A 26,853-nucleotide genomic window follows, 5' to 3' on the forward strand; every position below is an offset into this window, starting at 1 on the left:
GAGGAGGAGACGCGGAATCTGAAGCAGGCTCCAGGCTTTGAGGTGTCAGCACAGAGCCCATCACGGGGCTGGAACTCACAAACTGGGAGATGGTGACCTGAGCCGAAGTCGGACGCTTAACCAACTGAGCCACCCAAGGCGCCCCTATATATAATGTTTTACTGCAATGAAGTAAAATAGAGTGCTGGATATATATAATGTATACTATATATATATATATATATATATATATATATATATATACACACACACATATTGTACAAATATGTTATATATATTGTACACATATATATTGTATATACAATTTGTTACTGCAATGAAGTAAAATAGGCATATACAATATAAGTAAAATAATATATACCATATATACAATATGTTATATATTGTACACATATATATTATATATGGGTAGGTAGAGCAGAGAATTTTTAGGGCAGTGAAACTACTCTGTATGATACTATAATGGTGGATACATGTCATTATACATTTGTCTAAACTCATAAAATGTACACACCAAGAGGGAACCCTGATATGAACTATGGTCTTTGGGTGTCAATGTAGGTTCATCAGTTGGAACAAATGTACCACTTTGGTGATTTGATGAGGGATATTAATAATGGGGGTGGCTATGCATGCATGGGAGCAGAGTGTTTAGGAGCCCCTCAAACTTCCTGTGAACCTAAAACTGCTCTAAAAGTCAGGTCTATTTTAATGTTTACTTATTTTTGGGACAGAGAGAGACAGAGCATGAATGGGGGAGGGGCAGAGAGAGAGGGAGACACAGAATCGGAAACAGGCTCCAGGCTCTGAGCCATCAGCCCAGAGCCTGACGCGGGGCTCGAACTCAGGGACCGAAAGATCGCGACCTGGCTGAAGTCGGACGCTTAACCGACTGCGCCACCCAGGGGCCCCAAGTCAGGTCTATTTTAAAAATACATATGCAGGGGCACCTGGGTGGTCTAGTCAGTTAAGCAGTGGACTTCGGCTCAGGTCATGATCTCACAGTTCCCGAGCTCAAGCCCAGCGCTGGGCTCTGTGCTGACAGCTGAGCCTGGAGGCTGCTTTGGATTCTCTGTCTCCCTCTCTCTCTGCCCCTCCCCCACTCACACTCTGTCCTCTCTCTCTCTCAAAAATAAACATTAAAAAATTTTTAAAAATGCATATGCAAATTTATACTTAATGTTCTTTCCTGTGGCTATAATTTTTAATTTTTTCTTCCAGATAGAGTTACCATTACCATTGTAATTCATACAGCAATGAAAATCACATAAATAATGACCAGATAGTGAACTGGATAAGATTTCCAGTGTGATGCTGGGTTAGTGATTTTGGTACCCTTAATAACCTAAAGGACAATTAATTTGGCCCCTGAGGGTTTTACACCTGGTGGCAATACATTTTAGTGTGATTTGGAGCGGTGAGAGTATACTAGTATTTGATGGGTGAGAGAAGGGCCACTAGCCAAGGGGAGGACGGAAATGAGAACCATTAAGACCAGCGACTTCTCTGCAGATCAATTTTAGGAAGCAGGGCGTAAGAAGGTAGAATTATGTGGAAACTTTGTATGTCCACGCCCCCTGCAGACTCTTTACATACCCTCCGGTGAAGGCGTACCCCGTCTGAAGACCAAGACGTCACGTCACAGGGCCTCGCCCAGCCGGAGAAAAACCGGCCGCCCGGTTCCCTGCCCAGCCCTTCCGGTCCCGGTTAGAGCGCGCCCGCGCACCCGCGCGTCCCCGTCTCACCCGCTCCCGGCGCCGCGCGCGCCCCCGCCGCGCCACGCCGCGCCCCGCCCCTTCCGGCCCGGGAGTTTTGATTTCCTTGGCGGGCGGAAGCGGCCAGAACCAGACGATTCCAAAGCTTACCAGGGGCTCTGGGAGCTCGCTGCTTCGCTCGGGACGGCTGGCCGCCTCGTGTGTGCTTCTACCCGGCCCCGCCCCCCCGGCTCTCCACCCCTCTGCCCCTCAGGTCAGTGTCTCCCGCCGTAGATGAGGGCCAGGGTCGGAGCTATGCGCGGCGTGGGGGAGTGGCGGCACGAGCCCGGCTTGTTCTTGGCTCTCCGGAGACTGGAGAATTTCCCCGGAACCCCACCTTGCGAACCCACTTCCCGGTTGATATAGTCAGCCTTTCCGACGCCCCAGTTTTCTCCTTTGTGAGTGGGGATAATGATCCTACCTACCTCAGGGTTACTGAGGTGCAGGCAAAGCGTTTGCCGCTCAGGAGACTGCGAGAGTTGTGAATTTCCATGCCTGCCACGTTTCCGTGACCCTGTCTCCGCGAAAAGAAGTTGAAGGAAGGGTTCCAAATTAATTCTGTTCGTACAACGCAGTTTACTGGGGGCAGTGCAGTTCAAAAGGAAATGTGTTGTGTGTTACCACCCCTTTTTCAGAGTCCAAATCCTTCCTCTTCCTTCGCCTTCCCAAAGTAGTGGCTTAAGAGGCTCACGCAAAAAGGGATATGCCCTGACTGCCAAAGCAGTAAAAGGAGCAGCACCACCAAGAAACCGGTGGGAAAAAGGGAAACTCCTAGAGGCGAGCGTCCCAAGCAAGCACTTTGGATGAATAATCGTACTTGAGCTTTACCTTTGGTATTTCTCTTTGGTGGTGGAACGGGGTAAAGTGGCGGTGGGTTTCAGAGGTACCTGGAGTTTTGCTTAGAAGCCAGTTTTCCCTTTTTTGTTCATATTTTGGTTTCTGTTTACTATGTTGTTTGGGAGAAATCAGAAACTCCTTTACTACACCCTCACGGGCTTGTTTCACCAGTGGATCTATCTTTCCTCCGTATCTACTGTGGACCCACCAGATGGGCAAATGAGTCCCTGAACGTCTTTAGGAATGAATGCCTCTTCGTTGGTGCTCTCAGAAGCCAATGCAAGGGAGCAAGACAGGATGGTAAATGTATCAATTACAAGGCCACATTATAAGCTATTCGGTATTCTACTTATCATTTGAAAGATCTTCAGCATCAGTATCTTACCAAGCTCATAGATGAAGTAAACGTATTACCCAGCAAGTAATAGCATAGCCCAAATAATACTATTAGTAGGAAATTGCCCCTAATTTGTTGCTCTTCTATAAAATTTAATAATAAACCTATTATCTAAGCAGTGCTTGTTTCCTCAGGGAAGTGCAACATCTCAATTGTTTATGCCCCCAGTTCTTCTATTTAGTCACACTCAGAGGACGTTCAGGTAACTGATTGGAGTCTAGTTTTCTTCATTATACACAGGTGAGAGGCTGCCTTCCACATTGATCATACATCTCCTTTAAGCAGCTACAGAATTGGGTTCCTCCAGCCCTGTTCTTCTTGTGTTGTATATTTCCAAACTTTTGAGGATAAACAGGGCACTTAAGAATATTTGCAACCAGCTCCGCATCCACAAAATTTGAAAACCAAGTAAAATCTGTTGTCATTAAAGCAGTTTGCAACGCAAACACCAGTTTTCTTCCAAAAGCAGCAAAAATGATGATCCCTGGATTCAGTAGATATAATTTAGGCCCACGTTTGTATTACTCATCCAAAAGCACGGTGTAATAGGAGGGTGGGGGGAGTAGATAAAAAGGAAAGAGAAAGAGAAGGTGCGTGGTTCCATCTTAAATTGGCACAAGTTGATCTCTGCTAGTTGACTCGAGGCCATGACCTGGAAGTTCAAAACTCACTTGGGAGAAATCTATTAAGAAAAGTTAATGGTGAATTCTTATATTCCTCATCGAGGGATGTGACTTTCAACATCATACAAATGATTTTCTCCTTTTGAGCGTGGCAATTGGAATCGCCCAGTCCTTTATATGGAATTTAGATATGGGCAGTGGTGGCAAGTAGGATTCTTATATTTTGTGAAGCTTTTGCCCATTTCCATTTCTTTGTCTTTAGGCTTTGAAATGTCTCTTTGTGTTTCCTCTTTAACCCATGTGTTCTCAATACCCAGTATTAGTTGGGCTTTGCTCTCTAATGAACCTGATTGTCTACTTTTATAGCAGGCAACTTTGTAAACAAATTTATAGCCTGACCTTCCCCCATTTCTAATCTGCTCTTTGTCCTCTCCCTCATGAAGATCCCAAAGATTTCCTTTCTTTTTTTTTTTTTTTTTAAAGATTTTATTTTTAAGTAATCTCTACACCCACTGTGGGGCTCAGATTCACAACTGTGAGATCAGGAGTCGCATGCTTCACTGACTGAGCCAGTCCAGGCACCCCAGGAGCCCAAAGATTTTTTTATGTTGACTATACCTTTACTGCTGTTGTTGCCTGTTTTGAAATTTCTTAGTTCCTATGTTTCCTGCCTTTTTGGGGTGGTTCCACTTCATTCCCATCTTTGCCCCGCTGACAAATACTCTTTAAAAGATTTCTTAATTAGTACTGCTGTTAAGGATATATTTTATCCTGTGCCTTAGGTGCCAGTGAGAATAAATATGACCACTGTGATATCTCCTTGCCTGAAGTAACTTGCCACTCCAGTGGAAGCAGAACTGTTCCATTGTGGGGGCACCTGGGTGGCTTTGACTCTTGATCTCAGCTCAGGTCATGATCTTGTGGTTTGTGAGTTTGAGCCTGGCTCTCTGCTAATGGTGCAGAGCCTGCTTGGGATTCTGTCTCTCTTAATCTCTGCCCCTCCCCTGCTTGCGCTCTCTGTCTCTCTCTCAAAATGAATAAATAAACTAAAAAAAAGTTCCTTTGTATATCCCCAACTTTACTGTGGCCTGACTTTGCTTCTTCTGTTGCCCTACCCCATTCATGCAGGTTCAGCTAGATTAAAAATTCAGTCTGCTTATTAAGTTGGTCCAGTGCCGTCTCTTCCTAGGAAATGGCTACTCTTTATTGGATCAGAATGTCTTTTGCCCATGATCTTTATCTTTCTTGCCATAATAGCTTTGACATTGAAATTAAAACTATTTTTTTTTTAAGGCTGATGTTTTTCCTTGAGTTTGAATTTCCCTTCCAGAGCTTCTGCTATAGCATTCTGTTCACTGACCAAATTTTTGAAGGCTTTATACTCACTGACCATAATTTATCTTTTATCTCTAAGTAAAATGATTCTGGAATCAGAGTGCTTTATGCATTTTAAAAGGAGATTTAAAAGGATCTTTGAAAAGATCCTTTGAGGCTCCTGGGCTTTTTTTGATTATTTCATTCAGTTTTTTCTCTACTTTGATTTAAGAAGATACCCATCCTCACTGTGTTAAGGACCTCCTTTTCTAAAATTTTTTTTAATGTTTATTTTATTTTTGAGACAGAGACAGCAAGCGAGCATGAGCGGGGGAGGGGCAGAGAGAGACACAAACACAGAATCCAAAGCAGGCTCCAGGCTCTGAGCTGTCAGCACAGAGCCCAATGTGGGACGTGGGGCTCGAACTTGGCAACCGTGAGATCATGACCTGAGCTGAAGTTGGGCGCTCAACCAAATGAGCCACCCAATCACCCCTCTCCTTTTCTTTTATAAACTTACCAGACTTCTGAGGTTGAGCGTGCATTCTAGATCTTCCAAAGTCATGACCGTTATTAAGGCTTAGTAACATGCTGGCCACTCAGCTCTGGATGAGACAGGACGAAGAACAGAGAATGTGAAGGTAATGAACATGGTGCTGGCCACCCATCAATCTGAGCCTTCGGTGGCTTGCTAGAGGTCTGCCTGTCGGTGAAGGGAGACTATCTGGTTCTAGAAATGAGCGCCAATACCAGGTGTTCACTACTGAGAGGCAGTAATGAAGTTTCCAGGTGGAACTTGCTTCCCAAGTCCCAGTTGGATATGCATGTACTCACTTAATTTTTTGAAATGTTAGCGAGAATGGGTCTGAGGATCCTGAACTCTATTCTGTCACAGCTACCCCACTGCTAAGTCACCAAGGGAGATTTGTGCATAGAGGTGAGGCCAGGCAAAGGGAGGATTTCATCTCTAGCTGGGCATTGGCTTCAAACCCCTTTGTGAACTTTAGAGTCCTGGTGTGCTGTGCTGGCCTAGATGGGACATTCTTTGTGCCTGACTCAGTGATCTCCGCTTTCCTGGGCCTTCTGATTCCTGCTTGGCTTTCTAAGGGGTGTCAGAGCATCTCCTCCCAAGGTGAAATCCCTAGTCCTGTCCTTCCATACCACTCTCCGGAAAGGAGAGTCCCTTAAAGAAACCATTTCTCTATAGGTTCAGAGATCTTTCACCCCATGTCTACTCATAATGAAAGCTCCACTTTGCAACACCAAAACTCATGTCCTAGGACTTGACCTATATATAAATGTGCACTTTTAGAAAATTTTAGAAATCTGCTTCCTAGAAATTATCTTTTACTGTTTTACCTTTTTCTTCCTTCTTGGCTTCTATGAAACTGTATTCTTTTAATTCTTACTTTTCTGTTTCTTTCTGCCTTTTCCCACTCCTATATATAGGTCTGGTGTGGGCAAGACCTTAGCTGTCTGCATTTTAGAGATTTGTCTTTCACTTTTAAGTCTTTATACTAACTGTAACTGATTTTGTGTGTGGTGTGAGAGAGAGATCCAGTATTCTTTTTTTTTCATGTGGCTAACCCATCGTCCCTGCTCCAAATCCGCATTTCCATTTGCTGGTACCTCTAAAAGCAGTTTCAGTTCAGTACATGTCAACTTTTTTTTTCCCCCTGGAATCTTTGCACCTAAAATTCCCTCTTTTCCCAGTGCTCATCTTCTCATTCTTTTTGGGTTAATGACTCCTGTTAAGGTCTATCGACCAAAAACCACTAAGAACACATCTGTAGTAAAAAAATATTAGGTGTAGTAAGCTTGCTGCAGCAAGAGAAACCATACTTAGTAGGAACTGAGAAGGGCCTTCTAGGATCTGAGTTTATGGTGGTGATTTTAAGAAAGGATTAGGGAAGCAAGAACCCGTTTTAGAATGGATACTGTCAAAGAGCTGGGGCATTTCAGCACGTGGGTATCTTAGGAGGCAAGAGGTGGGAGGATGTCATGGATGAGAAAACAGCAATCAATGTAAGAAAGGATTATTATTTTAACCACCTCCAATTTGATTGCCTGAGGGCTGATTTTCTTTTTCTCACTTTTCATCCTTTGAATCGGATCTTGACTTAAATATTACCGTCTCAGCAACCCATTCTCACCATTGTTGCTTATTTCTTTCCCAGTATTTATGACAAATTTTAATTATTTGCTTACTGTCTTTTCCGCTAGAATGCGAGATTCATGAGGGCAGGAACCACCTTTCTTTCCTTCTGCATTTTAAGGCTTAGTGCAAAGCGCAGGTCTGGCACAGCGTAGGTGCTCAGTAAACACATCTGTATGATAAATGAATAAACAAAAATTCAGGGTTGACAGTCTGATTGCAGTAGCACTTCTGTCAGATACTGCTAATCTCTAGTTAAAATCAACTAAGAGCATATCTTCCACAAATAAGACAAAGCTGATAAGAGTGTGACCTTATGCAGTCATGTACACAATAGGGCCCTACTTGTCCTTGTTTTTTTTTTTTTAAATTCTACCTTATTTTAAAATGCAGGAAGACAAAATCAAACAATATCTACCAAAGACGTTTTTACAACTAATTTTTATATATTGTTTGTTACATGCTTGAAAGTATAGCTGACCCTGAACAACATGATTTTGAAATGTGTGAATCCACTTATATATGGATTTTTTTTTGGTAAATAGGGTACAATACTGTAAATGTATTTTCTTTTCCTTATGATTTTTTTTTAAGTTTATTTATTTATTTTGAGAGAGAGAGAGAGAGTGCATGTGAGCAGGAGGTGGGGGGCAGAGAGAGAGAGAGAGAGAGAGAGAGAATGAATGAATCTCATGCAGGCTTTGTGCTCCACACAGAGCACAGAGCTCCACATGGGGCTTGATCCCACAAACCTTGAGATCATGACCTGAGCCAAAATCAAGAGTTGGACACTTAACTGACTAAGCCACCCACATGCCCCTTCCTTATGATTTTCTTAATAAATTTTCTTTTTTCTAGCCTACTTGATTGTGAGAATATAGTATATAATGCATATGAAATACAAAATATGTGCTAATTAACTATGTTATTGATAGGGCTTCCTGTCAACAGTAGGCTGTTCGTAGTTAAGTTTTAGGGTAGTCAAAAGTTATATGTGGATTTTCAACTCTGCAAGGGAGTTGGTGCCCTTTACCCCTGCATTATTCGAGGATGAACTGTATATGTAACATACATAAGTTGAGCATAGCAATAAAATATGTATCTCATATATTTTTTTAATTGTATATCATTGGAATCTTAATTTGCATTTCCCTGATAACCAATAAAATTGAATGTTTTTTCATGTTTTTATTGGTCCTTTGTGTTTCTTTATGAAATGCTTTTTATTTCATTTGCTTATTTTTTCTTTTGGGTTGCCTTCAATATTGTATATAGTATGTTCTGGATAAAAACCCATTGTTTATAAGTGTTACAAATATTTTCTCACATTTATGATTTTCTTTTTTTTAAGGATGTCTTTAAATGGGCAAAAGTTCTTAATTTTAACATTTATTTTTTTTTATGATTAACACTTTATTTAAAAGATTCTCTTCTGTCCTGAAATCATGACAATATTCTTTAAACATTTTTTTTTAATTTTTTTATTAAAAAAATTTTTTTTTTTTTAAGATTTATTCATTTTTGAGACAGAGAGAGACAGAGCATGAACGGGGGAAGGTCAGAGAGAGAGGGAGACGCAGAATCCGAAACAGGCTCCAGGCTCTGAGCTGTCAGCACAGAGCCCGACGCGGGGCTCGAACTCACAGACCGCGAGATCATGACCTGAGCCGAAGTCGGACGTCCAACCGACTGAGCCACCCAGGCGCCCCTCTTTAAAAATTTTTTAAAGTTTATCTTGCATGTATAAGTCTTTGCTTGATCTAGAATTGATTTTTATGTGTGGTATGAGATAGGAATCCAGGTTTTTTGTTTGTTTGTTTCTTTGTTTTTTACCATATAGTAAATCAGGTTTTTTTTGGTATCATTTATATGCCTAAGACTTATTTATATTTGCACTTATAAGGTAATCTCATAGTAGTTCCTTTTTCGGTCATGTACTATTTCTGTCTTACAGGTTCCTTTTGTAATTTTGTAGAAACTTCCAGGAGGACTATGAAAGATTATGATGAACTTCTCAAATACTATGAATTATATGAAACTGTTGGGACAGGTAATCTTTTTTTTTTTCCTGGAGGCAGAGGACAGATCAACTATTTGGGAATAATAGTGCATTTGGGCAGTCATGAGCTTTTCAGTTTAACCTGTGTAGTTTTAAAATTCTTCAACTTACTTTAGAAAGAAAAAGCAGAGCAAGAGAGGAGAATAGTAGCAGGGGCCTTGTAGGTCATTTTATTTAGAATAAAAGTCACTGGAGAGTTTTGAGCCAAGGAATGATCTATCTGACTTTTGTTTCTGCTTTTTTCTTTTTTTAAAAACTTTTTTATGTTTTAATTTTATTTTTGAGACAGAGACAGTGTGAGTGAGGGAGGGGCAGAGAGAGAGAAGGAGACACAGAAGCCAAAGCAGGCTCTAGGCTCTGAGCTATCAGCACAGAGCCCGATGCAGGGCTCGAACTCATGGACTGTGAGATCATGACGTGAGCCAAAGTCAGACGCTTAACCAACTGAGCCAACCACGCACCCCTGACCTTTGTTTTTAAGGGTTACTCTAGCTACTTGGCTGTGGAAAGATTAGCTGGGAAAGGCAGGGGTAGAAGCACAGATATGTTAAGAGATTATTGCATTAATTCAGGTGAGTGATGGTAGAGAATATGGTGACTTAGATGAGGGTGATATCAGTGAAGGTAGTGAAAGAGGTGTGATTCTGTACGTATGTGTGTTTTAATTTATTGAGGTATAACGGTAAAATATGCAAAGTGCATTAGTCTTGATGGAGTTTTTTGTTTTTTGTTTTTTAATTTTTTTTTTAACATTTATTTATTTTTGAGACAGAGAGAAACAGAGCATGAATGGGGGAGGGTCAGAGAGAGAGGGAGACACAGAATCTGAAACAGGCTCCAGGCTCTGAGCAGTCAGCACAGAGCCCAACGCGGGGCTTGAACTCACGGACCGTGAGATCGTGACCTGAGCTGAAGTCGGACGCTTAACCGACTGAGCCACCCAGGCGCCCCTGGAGTTTTTTTTTTAATGTTTGTTTATTTTGAGAGAGAGAGAGTGAGAGACCGTGTGCATCTGTGCACAGGGGAGGGGAGAAAGAGAGGGAGAGAGAGAATCCCAAGCAGGCTCTGTGCTTGGGGACTCAGTCTCACAAATCATGGGATCATGACCTGAGCCAAAATCAGCATTGGATGCTTAACCAACAGAGCCACTCAGTCGCCACTTGATGGAGTTTTACAAACACGTCCACCTATATGTTCTATGCTCCGATCAAGACAGATTTCTTTTTTTTTTTTGACAGATTTCTAGTCAATACCTGTCTGTTTTCCCCCAAGGTAACGACTGATGTATTTTGAAGACAGAGCCAGTGGGATTTGTTAATGGGTTGGGCATGTAGTGGGAGACAAAAGAGAAGGGCTAAGGATGGCTTCCAGGTTTTTGGAAAATGTTGAGTTGCCATTTACTGAGATGGGGAAGACCATAGCAGGGACCTCCAGAGCTTCTTTTTATTTATTTATTTTTAATGTTTATTTATTTTTGAGAGGGGGGCGAGGGGCAGAGAGGGGGGGTCAGAGGATATGAAGCAGGCTCTATGCTGACAGCAGAGAGCCCAACATGGGGCTTGAACTCACAAACTGAAATCATGACCTGAGCCAAAGTCAGATGCTTAACTGACTGAGCTACCTGGGTGCCCCAGGAGCTTCTTTTTCAAAATATGAAGTTGGCAGTTTGTTTTAGATACCAAACTGTAGACATTTATCTAGCATTTGATCCAGTTTTGAAAAATCATATCCTTTTGATTCAGTTTTATTTATTTAAAAAAAATTTTTTTTTAATGTTTACTTATTTTTGAGACAGAGACAGAGCGTGAACAGGGGAGGGGCAGAGAGAGAGGGGGACTCAGAATCTGAAACAGGCTCCAGGCTCTGAGCTGTCAGCACAGAGCCCGACACGGGGCTCGAACTCACAGACCGTGAGATCATGACCTGAGCCAAAGTCGGACGCTTAACCGACCAAGCCACCCAGGTGCCCCTGATCCAGTTTTAAAACAGTAGATGTTTCCCATTGTCTTATATCTCAACAACTTTATATTGTGTTGTAGTAGTTTTAATTATAAAGCAAATTTATTTGCAATGTTACTTGTAAAGCAAATTTCTGAACAGTGAATTCTGTTTTCCTACTTCTTCATTACAAAGTTAAAGATTCTATCATGGTAAAAATCTTCAGCTAGACATCGGATGAGGAGAGGTTAAAGTCATGGCTAGTGCTTTGGAAGCGATAGGAAGAAAGAGCCACAAACTTCCAGGAAAATATGGATTTATAGAGCTTTTTAGAAGCATATGGAGGGGCACTTGGCTGGCTCAGAACATGCAACTTTTGATCTTGGATTCAGTTTGAGCCCCATGTTGGGTGTAGAAATTACTTAAACATAAAATCTTAATAAAATAAAAGCATGTGGAGAGTTATTTGTGCCTGAGTCCTCAGGTTGCTCTGATGATGATTTTAGGTTACTCTTGCTTATCTCTTCGTAACACATTTTTCTATACTTAGGTGGCTTTGCAAAGGTCAAACTTGCCTGCCATATCCTCACTGGAGAAATGGTAGCTATAAAAATCATGGATAAAAATGCACTAGGGGTAAGTTAAAATTATTTAAAAAATATCTATAGATCAGTTTTGTAAATTAAAACCTGACTTTGCTCTATGTTCTAGTTACTACTTTCATTAGAATGATCTTTCTATAGCTTGTTGGGCTTGTTTTTTAGATTGCAAGTTATGTATAAATCTCTGGTTTTATTTTATTTTATTTTATTTTTTTATTGTTTGGGACAGAGAGAGACAGAGCGTGAACAGGGGAGGGGCAGAGAGAGGGAGACACAGAATCGGAAACAGGCTCCAGGCTCTGAGCCATCAGCCCAGAGCCTGACGCGGGGCTCGAACTCACGGACCGTGAGATCGTGACCTGGCTGAAGTCGGACGCTTAACCGACTGCGCCACCCAGGCGCCCCAAAATCTCTGGTTTTAAAAAGTAATCTGGGGAAGGGATTACTTTGTCCTTAATTTTAATGCCAGGCCATGGTACATATCTGGTCTGTGGAGTCCATTTTCCTACAGATGTTTCATAGTATTACAGGTGTTTCTGGATATTAATATCTCCTGTACCTTCTCACGATCCCCTTACTAAGTGTTGATCTCTTTTATGATAGATAGATGTGAGTTCTAGAATTTTATTCAAATTGACGTTCGAAGTTATATCATTAAGTCCTTTTTGTAATCAGCCTCTTGCTCATATACATGGGTGTTTCCAGGACTGGGCTGATTGTTACCTCCTGAAACAGCTCATTCAATATGTGGTTTTGGTTTTAATGTACATAAAGTTTATTGTTTTTATACTAAGGGAAGATGGGTCTCTTTTGATGGTCTTTTGGGCCTGTTAAACCCTTTCTAGTGTTTGAAGTCACCCTGAGTGGTCTTTTGTTTCTAATTTTTTTATTGTTGCTCATATCATTTGGTTTCTTAGTTTTGGTCTCCTGCTGAGAATTTACTAGTCTCTTTGTATATATCTGTGGCTGTTTCTTCTTTTTGTTTAAAAAAAAATTTTTTTTAATGTTATTTGTCTTTGAGAGAGAGAGAGTGTGAGCAGGGGAGGGGCAGAGAGAGAGAGAGAGACAGACAGACAGACAGGGAGACAGAATACGAAGCAGGCTCCAGGCTCCAAGCTGTCAGCACAGAGCCTAATGCAGGGCTCAAACCCAAATACTGTGAGATCATGACCTGAGCAGAAGTCTGACACTTAACCTAACTGAGCAACCTAGGCACCACTGTTTCTTTTTTTTGAAGATAAATTAGAAAACAGTAAAAAAAATTTGTTTCTCTAACCAAAAATCTGAGTGTTAAACATTTTTTTTCTTGTGGATTGAGTTAGCATTATAATTATTAGTAGTGTACCACTGAGTAAAACAACACAAACATTTTATAAATGTTGGTAATTATCAAACATAAAAAGTAACATTTTTTAATTTAGTGAAGATTTTAATAAAGTAAGATTTTTTAATTAGACACATAGGACTTTTTTTTGGACTCCCTTGTTGGAATGAGACAGAATTTAACATCAAGTGTTCATATCTATTTACTTTTATTTTTTTCTTATTTTTTATTTTTAAGGATGTAAGTGTTGATTAACATGAATAAATAAGTTAGAGAGAATGTGAGGAGTTCTAGTACAGCAGTGTCCCTCAATTCTTTGAACTACTTCCAAATTATATGCCAAAATACAGTGACCTAATCAGAAATTATTTCTAATAATCCGTCAACTGACAATTCAGGCTCTCCTTCAATTTTTTTTTAAGTTTATATATTCATTTATTTTGAGAGTGTGTGCTCATAAGCCAGGGGGTAACAGAGAGAAAGAAAGAGAGAATCCCAAGTAGGTCCCACACTTGCCAGCACAGAGCCCAAATCAGGGCTTAATCTCACAAACTGAGAGATCATGACCTGAGCCAGGATCAAGAGTTGGAAGCTTAACTGACTGAGCCATCCAGGCATCCCCCTGGAATGCTAACCTAAGGGGTTCTGAGACTGTTTTGATTTTTCTGGACATTGTATTATTCACCCACATCAAACTATCTTTCATAAAACCCTCAAGGCCTTTCTTTATGTACACACAAATAATTTTTGTTGTATTTTTCTGTGCTGTTGAGCAATTTGGCTATTGGTTGCTTTTGCCACTCAGTTGTTATTGGTGCTTGGAGCACTTCCAAAATAGGTTTATTGCTCATGTACTGTGTTTTGTCACAGAGTGATTTGCCCCGGATCAAAACGGAGATTGAGGCCTTGAAGAACTTGAGACATCAGCATATATGTCAACTCTACCATGTGCTGGAGACAGCCAACAAAATATTCATGGTTCTTGAGGTTAGTAGTATGGTCTAGAGACTGAAAGGTATTTGGTTTCTGTCTTAGTCCACTTGGGCTGCTATAACAAATATCACAGACTGAGTAGCTTATGAACAACAGAAATTTATTTCTCATAGTTCTGAAAGCTGGGAATTCCAAAATTAAGGGGCTGGCATGGTCAGGTGAGGGCCTTCTTCCTGATCCATAGCTGGCACCTTCTTGCTGTGTCCTTAACAGTAAGAGGGACCAAGGGATCTCTCTGGAACCTTGTTTATAAGAGTCCACTTATACACAGATTTTTTTCAGTATGGTATTGTAAATGTATTTTGTCTTCCTTATGTGTTTCTTTTTTCCAGCTTGCTTTATTATAAGAATATAGTGTATAATACATGTAACATATAAAATATGTATTAATTGACTGTTTATGTTATTGGTAAGGCTTCCTGTCAACAGTAGGCTTTTAATAGTTAAATTTCAGGGAGTCAAAAGTTATATGCATATATAAAAAATTTAAAAATAGAACTACCATATGATCCAGTAATTCCACTATTGGGTACTTACCGTAAGAATATGAAAACACTAATTCAAAAAGATATATGCACCCCTATTTTACAGCATTATTTATAGTAGTCAAATTATGGAAGCAGCCCAAGTGTCCATTGATAGACGAATGGATAAAGAATATATGGTATGTGTATGTACACACACATACACCACACGCGCACACACACTGTGGAATATTATTCTGCCATAAAAAAATGAAATCTTGTCATTTGCTACAACCTGGATGGATCTAAAGTGTATAATGCTAAGTGAAATAAGTCAGAGAAAGAGAAATACCATATGATTTCACTCATGTGGGATTTAAGAAACGAACAAAAAAGAGACAAACCAAAAAACACTTTTTAAAAAGATTTATTTATTTTGAGAGAAGGAAAGAACAAGCGAGGGAGGGGCAGAGAGAGAGAGGGAGAGAGAGAATCCCAAGCAGGCTCTGCACTGTCAGCATGGAGCTTGATGCAGGGCTTGAACTCACAAAGTGTGAGATCATGGCCTGAGCTGAAATCAAGAGTAAGACACTTAGGGGCGCCTGGGTGGCGCAGTCGGTTAAGCGTCCGACTTCAGCCAGGTCACGATCTCACGGTCCTTGAGTTCGAGCCCCGCGTCAGGCTCTGGGCTGATGGCTCAGAGCCTGGAGCCTGTTTCCGATTCTGTGTCTCCCTCTGTCTCTGCCCCTCCCCTGTTCATGCTCTGTCTCTCTCTGTCCCAAAAATAAATAAACGTTGAAAAAAAAAAAAATTAAAAAAAAAAAAAAAAGAGTCAGACACTTAACTGACTGAACCACCCAGGTGCCCCTCTTAACTACAGAGAAAAACTGATGGTTACCAGATGGGAGGTGGGGGGGGGGGGGGTGAAACAGGTGAAAGAGATTAAGAGTACTCTATCCTGATGAGTACTGAGTAATATTTGGAATTGTTGAATCACTACATCCTACATCTGAAACTAATGTAACATATATGTTAACTATACTGGAATTAAAATTTAAAAAAAAGTTACATGCAGATTTTTGACTGTGAGAATGGTCAGCACCGCCAACCCCTGTGTTGTTCAAAGGTCAACTGTACTTACATACAAATCCCTACATGTATTTTAGGTGTGTGTGAATACATACATCTGTGTGTTTTCATATATATATAAATATATATACACACATAGGTGGCTTATTAGTTTCTGTCACACAAGTGGTTGCCTACTATAATATTCTGTACCTTTTTTTTTTTTTATACACTTAACATTTTAGCTTGGAGACCATCTGTGTATATTTGTAGAGGTTTTTAATGTTTTTGTTTCACGTCATTTTGCATTTCTTTATTTGTGTATATAAAGTAGGCTGTTTATATAAATCTTATTGGATAGCATTTAAAAAATTGAGGTATAATTTTTATATGCTAAAATGCACACATTAGGTATACAGTTTGAAAAAGGTAGACATCTATGTACTTCCCACCCCAGACTAGGGATAAAACGTATCCGTTATGCCTGAAAGTTTTCTCCTGACCCTTTGAAGTTAATCCCTATAACCCTACCTGCCCACTATACTTCTCAGTGACCAATGATTTGATTTTGGTCACCATAGGTTAGTGTTACCTGTTGTAGAACTTGATATAAATAGAATCATACAGTCTGTACTCTTTTGTGTTTGGCTTCTTTTGTTCAGCATAATGCTTTTTGCAAGTCACTGTATCAATGTATACTCTTTTATATCTTGCTTTTTCACTTAATACTGGAGATTGTTTCATATCAGTTTGTAAAGAGCTTCCTTTTTTTTTATGGCTGCATAGAATTACATTTTATAATGGAATTTAAATAGTGTGAACATATTTGGGTTGTTTCCAGGCTTTGTTACAAAACAATACTGCTGCAGTGGATAATCTTGAAAGTGTATCCTTTTTTAAAGATTTATTTTATTTTTAGAGGGCGGGAGCAGAGGAGAGGGGTACGGGGGAGAGAGAGAGAGAGAAAAAGAGAGAATCCCAGGCAGGCTCCACACTCAGCATGGAGCTTGACACAGGACTTGATCCCATGACCCTGGAATCATGACCAGAGTTGAAATCAAGAGTCTGACACTCAACTGACTTAGCCACCCAGGCACTCCCAAAGAGTATCGCTTTTGATGTTAGAGTATATCTGTAGGAACATTTTCTAAATGTGGAACTATGAGGTCAAAAGCTATAGATATCTGTGATTTTAATTGGTACTGCTAAGGTGAAATGAAATCTTGAAGGGAAACCCCAGTTTACAGAAAGGTAGAGTTGCTCTGGAGAAGGGATGGAAAGCTTAGAACTTTATATTCTGGTACCTCTTCTCCTGTAGCTTCTTATGAACCTCTGTAGAACTGGGCTCCTTCTGGTACAGACTAAAAATCTCTGGTCTTCAGGATGGAAAAGCAATAATTGCTTCTGGGGTGCACCTGGCTGGCTCAGGTGGTAGAGCATGTGACTCTTAACCTTGGGGTTGTGAGTTTGAGGCCTACATTGGGTATAGAGATTACTTAAAAATAAAATCTTTAAAAAATTGTGCTTTTTTAAAATTGTTTTTAGGGAACTACACTAAATATGAGTGCATTAAGATGAGAATGGGTTTTAATACTTTGCTATAAAAATATAAAACCCTGAGTGAACTTAAAAATCACAGTGTCAGGGGGTGCCTGGGTGGCTCAGTCTGTTAAGCATCTGACTTTAGTTCAGGTCATGATCTCACAGGTCATGAGTTTGAGCCCCATTTTGGGCTCTGTGCTGCCAGTGCAGAGCCCGCTTGGGATCCTCTGTCTTCTCTCTGCTCCTCCCCTGCCTGCGTGTGCACGTGCTCTCTTTCAAAAATAAAATAAACATTAAAAAAAAAAAAATCACAGTGTTAGTTGGTTCTACTTCTACTTACTGGTCATAAAACTGCTTGAGACCAAGAGCTGTTGTTCTGTGTCCTGGAGTAATTGTTGACCTGTTTGATCGTGACAGTGCATTTTTGACTATTCTTCACTTGGTTCCCTTGCCTATAAGTTGAATTAAAGATATCTCTGAGTTAAGTATAATTTTTTGTTTTAATTCCTCTGAAGTGATTTTTGTCAGTAGTAATCATACCTGCATGCCTCTGTTGTTATTGAAGTATTGCCCCGGAGGAGAGCTGTTTGACTACATAATTTCCCAGGATCGCCTATCCGAGGAGGAGACCCGAGTTGTCTTCCGTCAGATAGTATCTGCAGTTGCTTATGTGCACAGCCAGGGTTATGCTCACAGGGACCTCAAACCGGTAAGTGACTATCACAGATGCTCACCTGAGAGTTCAACGTCATTTACCAGTTTTTACTAGTGTTCTACAGGTTCTTTCTGTTTAGGGTCTATCTTGGCTTTGCTTATTTTTTTGTTCCACTCATAATGTATCACTTTTCTTTCTTTTCTTTTGACTGCCGGTAGGCTTTTTTGGATCTACCTAATTGTTGATATTCTGTATGTTTGTCAGTTGTGGGTGACATTATGAATGTCTTTGTAATCAACTGGGGAATATAGACTTCAGGATTTTATCTCTAGGAAAGAAGAGTTTTGAGTATTTTCTTTGAGAATATTGTCATTGAGTATTTTCCCTTTAATACTCTTTTCCTGACCTCATCTTCCTTTAATTTTAATTCCATTACATCTCAGAAAGGAATAGTTCAATGGAATGAACAGTCTCTAATTTTCAAGGACAGAATAAAAATGCAAATACTTTTTTTTTTTTTTTAATTTTTTTTTTTTTCAACGTTTATTTATTTTTGGGACAGAGAGAGACAGAGCATGAACGGGGGAGGGGCAGAGAGAGAGGGAGACACAGAATCGGAAACAGGCTCCAGGCTCTGAGCCATCAGCCCAGAGCCCGACGCGGGGCTCGAACTCACGGACCGCGAGATCGTGACCTGGCTGAAGTCGGACGCTTAACCGACTGCGCCACCCAGGCGCCCCAAAAATGCAAATACTTTTAAGTCTGCAGGCTCTGACTAATATGGATGGTAGTGAACATGGGTTTTATGTTACTTGGTATTAGGGCCAGGAATCTAGAATTGGTTGACAAAACATGGCAATGTTACTTTCCTTTTTCCTCTGTTTATACACAGCCCTCTGATTTGAGCTCATTCTTTTGGTTTGGCACACATTGTGTTTGCTTGTAGTTGAATCTCAGGGTACCACAGAGGGGATGGTTTATGCTGAGGTGTCTCGAGGGGAAGCAGAATAGTTCTTGCCATTCCTCTCTTTCCCTTTCCTTACTTCTTGTCATTTCATTCTTTTTTAGTGATTTTCCTTCTGTTGTTCCCAGGCTGCTTGGTATAAACGATCTTAAATCTTATCTATTGGTTTTGCTGCTGCCTGGACTGCATCACACAGAGCCTCCGGTACAGGGCCTGCAGACAGAGAATGTAACTGTGATAGAGGGCTTTAGAAGAGTGGAAAGGGCTTATTTTATGGAAGCAGAGGTCTGCGTTACATTTACTGAATTTGGAAAAGTGTAAAATATTTGTAACTTTGTTAGTGAAAAGCTAGATAGCTCTGTTGTCATCAGCCAGCTCCATTTGCATCATCCTCCAGCTTCTGTTGAATATCTAAGATGGCAGGCCTGTCTTATTGCCAACGTGTGGTGCAAAGCTCAAGATGTCTGTAACCTTATTGGCCAAACTCCAGGAAAACCTTTATTCATCAAAGAAGAAACAATAGGGGCGCCTGGGTGGCTTGGTCAGTTAAGCGTCCGACTTCGGTTCAGGTCATGATCTCACGGTCCGTGAGTTCCGTGAGTTCGAGCCCCGCGTCGGGCTCTGTGCTGACAGCTCAGAGCCTGGAGCCTGTTTCGGATTCTGTGTCTCGCTCTCTCTCTGCTCCTCCCCTGTTCATGCTCTGTCTCTCTCTGTCTCAAAAATAAATAAACGTTAAAAAAAAAAAGTAACTGCTTTCTTAAAAAAAAAAAAAAAGAAACAATAGAATGGGAAGGCCAAATAGATGATCCCCAGTCATCCAGACTCTCAAGTTCATTAACTGTACAACCAAAAATCAAAAGCGCAGCAATGTATGCTGCTTCAGAAGTATTCATAACTGTTGAGGTAAAGGGGAAGAGAGGAAAAAAAATCTCTGAAATTCCAACCAAAGTATATTGTGTTTGTATCTTTTTATTTTTGTACTTTTTATAATGTTTGCTTTTGTCCTGAATATATATATATATTGTATAATGTATAAAGTGTTTCCCCCCCAAAAGGTGTCACTCCTTGAATAAAGTCCCACAGAATACTCAAGTTTACTTTCTATTTTTAAAACTTACTATGGGAAATACTCCGGAAATAAATGTATTATATGTGGAAAAAAAAATCTTGTTCATTTAGAAACTGTTTTTAGAAATGGCTAGAGGTAGGATGTGATATAAGGAAGTCAATATACAGTTATGAAAATATCTTTGTTTCCCCAGGAAAATTTGTTGTTTGATGAATATCATAAATTAAAACTGATTGACTTTGGTCTCTGTGCAAAACCCAAGGTAAGTACAGAAATAAAAATGTATTTATTTCCTTTGTAAATATACCTTTTTAGGGTATTATCTTGCACTGGCTTCCACTTAGCCTTTGTTGAGCGTGGTTGCATCCATTGAGAAGAATGTTAAATTGCATCCCCTTTAGAAGTTCTCTAGATGATTCGAATAGGTAGCCAAGATTGAGAACCACTGCTCTAGGTCCAGGGTTGGCCCTGCTGAAGCCCCCATGGATGTGCTGTGAGAGAATTTGCAGTGCTGAGGTGACATGAGGTCATTACAACATGAATTCTGAATTGATTCTATGTTTGCAGTTTGAGTATGTTGCCACTAGGTGAAGCTTTTGTTCATTTAGATAGGAGTTTTGGGAATTTAGTGCAAATCTATTCTTTGTTATCCAAATGGTTCTATAACTAATAGTTACGTTTTGAGAGGCAATCCTCTTTCCTTATAAAAGAAGAAGAAAAAAGTCCATATGCACTATTAAATGTTTATGGGTATGTATTTCCTTAATTTGTACCCCACAGTTAAGTACTGGTGTTCTCCAGCGTACCTTCTCTTTGAGGTGACTTTGAACTTTCCAGCTGCGCTGTCTGCAGAGCTCCTGTGTGACTGCCTGTTGGAGGCTTCCTCCTGAGTTCTGTAATGATGGTACTCACAGTCTCTAAAATGAGCTGTCTACACTCATTAGGAATGTTGAAATTGCAGACCTGTCTTAGCCCTTTGTAGTCCCATGATTATTTCCTGCCCCAATCAGAATTAGCTAAATGCAGAGGGAAGCAGATTTTGCCCCTTCAGCTGAATGTCTGATTCTTTCTGATTTTCCTCTCCTTCCCTTGGCTCTTCAGAGATTGTCAGTGGAGCCTTGTGTCTGGGAGCCAAATGCTCTATGGCATTTTTTTGATCGGCAGTTGTATAAAGATAAAACATACTTTGAGCAGATAAACTGGTTTAAGTCATGTTCTCCACAGGAGGCAGTGGAGAAGGTTTGTGACAGACTCCATTAGCTTTTATTTATGGCTGCCACAGATTCGACCCACACAGACACCATCTGAGAAAGCAGCCTTGGCTGGGAGAGGATTGCCTCTGCTTTCTGCTGAGAAGTTCACTTCTGGGCACGTTGTTGCAGTTGTAAATGAAATTTCGCAGTTTCACAAGTCATTTGCCAGTTGTAGGACTACACAAATGTTGGGTAGTCGTATCATGTTCGTTATGTCTTGATGTTTCTGTGCAAGAGCAGAGGATGTCGAGCAGATTCTCATTTTCACAGATCTGGAAGTTCAGGTGTTTTTTATTTGTGTTACGACTGGGTCTAGAACACAGACTCCTAAGGCACTGTTCTATGTAGCAGATTCCTCTCTTCCCTCTAAGGAAAGAGAAACTTTTCTGTATTTGTAAAGATTTGATATTGGAGATAGAGTCCAGGAAAGAAATAGTCCTTTTTCTTGGAGTACTTGGGAGTGGGCAGACATGGGTGCTTGGATGTTTGTTAAACTGATTATTTTGTGAATGGATGTCTAGGAGGGTATGAACCTGACTTGATTGAGCTAAGGGGAAGAAGATTTTGTTCATGCCAGGTTGTAGTGGTATTGGAAATCCAGAGAAGAATAAACTACACGTGTTTGCATGCATATAGCATAGTATGGGGTTGGCTGCACAGAGTCTCTCATTCTTTGAGATACTTCTTCATCTAGTTTCTCTCTGCTTGTGCCAAAAGAATGTTTATCAAGGTTTCAATTTCTTCAGGGCCGTAATTAAGGAGTATTTCATTTTTTCTTGTTGGCAGGGTAATAAGGATTACCATCTTCAGACATGTTGTGGGAGTCTTGCTTATGCAGCACCTGAATTAATACAAGGCAAATCATACCTGGGATCGGAGGTAATTATTCATTGATTAATTCAATATGTAATCAATATACATTTATTGGTGACCTGTAGTGAGTCAGACATTGTGCACTGGGGATATTACAATAAGGTAAGAAATAATCTTGTTAATCAAAGAGTTCAGTTTATTCAGAGAGTAAGACTTAAAGTAACACATGAAATGAATAACTTGCAATAAATATAATAATATATATTATACTTATGAAGCAAAGGTATATTTGCTTCATAATATATTTCTGGTGTCCTTGTTTTGGTTACTTTCATGTTAAAACAATGCGTAGTTTAGACTGGTTAGCCCAGCCAGGTAGAGCACAAGGCCAGGGTTGCAGCCTCAGTTTTCAGAGATGCTTCCTGGTTAGCTCTGAGAAAACTTGGACTTTGTTCATAGCCAGATAGTTATCTGAGGCCAGCAGTCCTTTGCAGGAGGCCCAGGCTCAGAAGGCCTGGGCACTGCCTGTTTTACTTACCATTAGCTACTGCGAGCCCGTCAGTCCTTTCCGTTCTGTGGAGTACTAATACTGCTAATATTAGTATTATAAGACAAAGTTGAGTTATCAAAAGCTCAGGAAACGCTGGATTGAATAATTTTTTTAGTTCAGGACATCTCTAGATCTTTAATATGTTCTCATCCAATGTGATCCTCTGGGAGGGGAGCATCACAGATAGCAGCTGGCCTTGATTTTACCTGCCTACAGAGTCCATTTTTTATGTGCTGCATCTTTTGGAACTAGTGTTATGTTGGAGAAACCTTGACATGCCCATTTACTTAATTGTAACAAGAGAAGATGGGAACTGACTTCTTTTGGTGATTTTTGATGTGGATATAATCTCAAACTTACAGAACAGTTGCAAATATGGAATGAGGAACTTCTGTATACAGTTAGTCCTATTCACAGTTGTTGGCATTTTTTTTCATTGTTTGCTTTTTCATTCTCTTTCTATGTTTGTATATATGCATATTCTTAACCAATTAAGAATAAGTTTTAGACATTATTCCCCTTTATCATTAAATACTATGTATATATTTCCTAAAAGCAAGGGCTTTCTCTTTTATACCTACACTATAGTTATCAAAATCGGGGATTTAATATTGATACAACTTATTTAATTCATAATTCATAGTCACGTGCTGTTAATTGTACCACTAGTGTCCTTAGCTATATTTTCCCTCCAGTCCAGGATTCAGTTCAGGATCATGTATTGCATTTAGTTGCTGTGCTCCTTTGGTCTGCTTTTTCATTTTATTAAAAAAATTTTTTTTTGAATGCTTATTATTTTTGAAGAAGAGAGAGAGACAGAGTGTGAGCAGGGGAGGAACAGAGAGAAAGGGAGGCACAAAATCCAAAGCATGCTCCAGGCTCCGAGCTGTCAGCACAGAGCCTGACACAGGGCTCAAACTCACAAACCATGAGATCGTGACCTGACATGTCCGACCTGACAAGTCGGACGCTTAGCTGCCTGAGCCACCCAGGCACCCCATCCTTTGGTCTTCTTTAATCTGGAAGAGTTCCTTATCCTTTATCTTACTTGACCTTGACATTTGTGAGGAATCCACTTATTTTGTAGAAAGTATCTCAATTTGAATTTATCTGATGCTTATGATTAGATTTAGCTTATGCCTTTTTGGCAGAAATACCACAAAGGTGATATTGTGGCCTTCTCAGTGCATCATAGGAAAAGGAACAAACTTTTACTGAGCATTTATTATAGTCCTGGAATCATGCTAGATCCTTTTCTTGTTCAGTTGTAGTATAAATACATATTACATAAAATTTACCATCTTAATTTTCTTTTAACTATCTTAACCATTTTTAAGTGTACAGTTCAATAGTGTTAGGCACATTTAGGGGCACCTGGGTGGCTCAGTCGGTTAAGTGCCTGACTTCGGCTCAGGTCATGATCTCATGGTTGGTGAGTTTGAGTGACGCATCAGGCTCTGTGCTGGCAGCTCAGAGCCCAGAATGTGTTCTGTGTCTTCCTCTCTCTGTCTGCCCCTCCCCTGCTGATGCTCTGTCTCCCTCTCTTTCTCAAAAATAAATAAATAAATAAAAAGAAATAGTGATAGGCACCTTTATATTGTGCAAACAATCTCCAGAGCTCTTTTCATTTTGCAAAATGCAACTCTATACCCATTAAATAATTATTCTATTCTTCCTCCCTCCCACCACTGGCAGCTACCCTTCTACATTCTGTCTATATGAATTTGACTACTCTAGGTACCTTATATCATGGAGTCCTACAATATTTGTCTTTTCGTGACTGGCTTATTTCACTTCACACAGTATCCTCAAGACTCATACATGTTGTAGCATGTGTCAGAATTGTTTTCCTTTTTTTTTTTTTTTTTTCAAACATTTGTTTATTTTGGGAGAGAACGTGCGTGTGCACAGGGGAGGGGCAGTGAGAGAGGGAGAGAGAGTCTCAGGCAGGTTCCGTGCTGTCAGTGCAGAGGCTGACATGGGGCTTGAACCCACAAACTGAGATCATGACCTGTGCCGAAATCAAGAGTCAGATGCTTAACTGGCAGAGCCATCCAGGCGTCCCAATGCTAGATGCTTTTTATAATTTTCATTTAAATGAAATCCAAAAATCCTTTGGAGTGAATACTGTCATTCATTTCATTAAGGTAAGAAGTTGAAGAAACTGAGGCTCAGAAATTAAGTGCCTTCGCAAGGTCACACACCTGGTAAACAACAGGTCAAGATTTGAACTGAGGGAGGCTTTACTGCATACCTGTACATTCTCTTTCTCTCTCTCTTCTAAATTATATGGTAATTTTTTTAAATAGGCTCCACACCCAATGTGGTGCTTAAACCCACGACCCTGAGATCAAGAGTCACATGCTCTACCAACTGAGCCAGCCAGGCACCCCAATAATTTTTAATAGAATTTTAAAAGCATTTTGAACCGCTTTTATTTTAATTTTTTAAAAGTTTATTTATTTTGAGAGAGAGAAAGAGAAAGAAGGAGGGGCAGAGAGAGAGAGAGAGACGGAGAATCCCAAGCAGGCTCCATGCTGTCAGCACAGACTCCCCCTACACTGACTTGATCTCATGGTCTCATGAGATCATGACCTGAGCTGAAACCAAGAGTTGGATGCTTAGCCAGCGGAGCCACCCAGGTGCTCCTTTCCTTATCTTTTTGTTTAACCTCAGATATAACCTCTCTGTTGACCTCTTCTTGTGGCATTTGATGAGGCCATGCTAGCCCAGTATTTCCTGTGCAGCCTCTTTGCTTTGAATTGAACACCCTGGTCAGGGGTGCCATACTATCCAGGCTGAATTTATAGATCAATTATTTGACATCTCTGAGTCGTAAATAGTTAATTTCTGACCTCCTGCAACTGGGAAGAAAAAAATGAGGTGTTTGCCTGAAAGTAGATCATTCACTTGGGGCATCTTAATAATTTGATGTGACTTGGTAGACAGGACTAGGCATTAGATTTGGGTTACTTAGTATAGGTATTACTTAGATGTGATGCCGCTTGAGTTATTTTAACTCTTGTTTCTCTCCTCTTCCTACCCCTCCTGCCTTAAAAAAAAAATGCTGCTCTTTTTACCTCTTAAAATTTTCCTAAGTCTCAAGTGATAGTGGGAGCTGTGATTTCTCCTCAGTCAGCAGCCGTGTCATTATTGACTAAGGCCAAATACCGCTTGAATTAGTAGTTCGTGCTTAGGACTCATGGGACACATGGATATCTTACACAAAGGTTAAGCTCCTTTCTGGGATTTTGAGATTTGTAGGGGTGTTTGTGCTGGCGGGCTAATTTCTAGCTTCTATATTTGAGAAGTCAATCGTTGAACTTTATTAAGTTTTCTTTACGTAGAGAGGAATTTACAGCACAGCTTAGTTACATTTGTAGATTATCAGTAGTAAATTTTAAGGCTTGTTTTGACATCCTCATGCATGTTTATATAACCCTCAACAGCACTACAGAATTGTCTTTCAGAATCAGAGACCTGGCCTCATGTCCTTTCTTTTTTTTTTTTTTTAATTTTTTTTTTTAACGTTTATTCACTTTTGAGAGAGAGAGACAGAGGGTGAGCAGGGGAGGTTACAGAGAGAGAGACACACAGAATCTGAAGCAGACTCCAGGCTCTGAGCTGTCAGCACAGAGCCCGACATGGGGCTTGAACCCATGAACTGCAGATTCATGACCTGAGCCCAATCAGATGCTCAACCAACTGAGCCACCCAGGCGCCCCTCATCTCCTTTCTTATCATACCCAATCCAGCCCAGCCAACTGGGAATTATTTTCTATTGAACATTACAATCCAACACTGGGAGAGAGTGCACTGAACTAAAAATTGGGAGACCTACCTGGGTGGCCTGCCATTGACTGGGTGACTTTGAACAAGCCTTCCTTTCTGGGCTTTAGGTTCCTTGTCTGTAGAACGAGCAGGTTGAATTGGATGATCTCTGCACCATTTTTCAGCTCTGTGAAGATTCTGTTAAGTGTACTGTCGCTTAATATGTCTGTAATATGTTCTCAATTTTTAAAAAATTATTTCTTTCTCCCACTCAGGCAGATGTTTGGAGTATGGGCATACTCTTATATGTACTTATGTGTGGCTTTCTACCATTCGATGATGATAATGTCATGGCTTTGTACAAGAAGATTACGGTGAGTGTTACAAGGCATGCATAGAATTTCACTGTAACAGTTCTGTTAACTATTTGCTTCTATTTATAAGGCAAAAACAGGCAGAAGTAATGTATGCTGTTAGAAGTCAAGATGGTGGTTACACTTTGGAGGAGGGGAGTGACTGGAAGAGGGGTATGGAGGGGGATTCTGTTCTTTCTTGATCTGGATGTTGGTTATGTGTGTGTATTCAATTTTTGAAAACTTGCCATGGTGGACCCTCAATACGTATACGGTTCTGTATGTATATTATACTTCTGTAGTAAAATGCTTAACAGAACAAAAACAAATGGGAACACAAACATGGAAGATGATT

At 40.3% G+C, this 26,853-nt stretch overlaps 1 protein-coding gene across 3 annotated transcripts in view; it reads left to right on the forward strand.

Moving 5' to 3' along the window:
- Nucleotides 1-1,811: 1,811 nt before the first annotated feature.
- Nucleotides 1,812-26,853, forward strand: part of MELK (maternal embryonic leucine zipper kinase) — a 93,908-nt gene continuing 68,866 nt past the window's right edge. The window contains exons 1-8 of one of the 3 annotated variants that reach the window (XM_045469076.1): nt 1,812-1,968; nt 9,035-9,130; nt 11,628-11,713; nt 13,874-13,990; nt 17,636-17,779; nt 19,952-20,020; nt 21,798-21,890; nt 26,421-26,519. In XM_045469076.1, the coding sequence (XP_045325032.1) occupies nt 9,073-9,130; nt 11,628-11,713; nt 13,874-13,990; nt 17,636-17,779; nt 19,952-20,020; nt 21,798-21,890; nt 26,421-26,519 (666 nt within the window). In that variant the 5' untranslated portion in view covers nt 1,812-1,968; nt 9,035-9,072. The remainder of the gene's footprint in view (nt 1,969-9,034; nt 9,131-11,627; nt 11,714-13,873; nt 13,991-17,635; nt 17,780-19,951; nt 20,021-21,797; nt 21,891-26,420; nt 26,520-26,853) is intronic. The other 2 variants (XM_045469077.1, XM_045469078.1) reach the window with 2 other exon arrangements.

This window comes from Leopardus geoffroyi, chromosome D4 (genome assembly GCF_018350155.1).
Source record: "Leopardus geoffroyi isolate Oge1 chromosome D4, O.geoffroyi_Oge1_pat1.0, whole genome shotgun sequence".
Lineage (NCBI taxonomy): Eukaryota > Metazoa > Chordata > Mammalia > Carnivora > Felidae > Leopardus > Leopardus geoffroyi.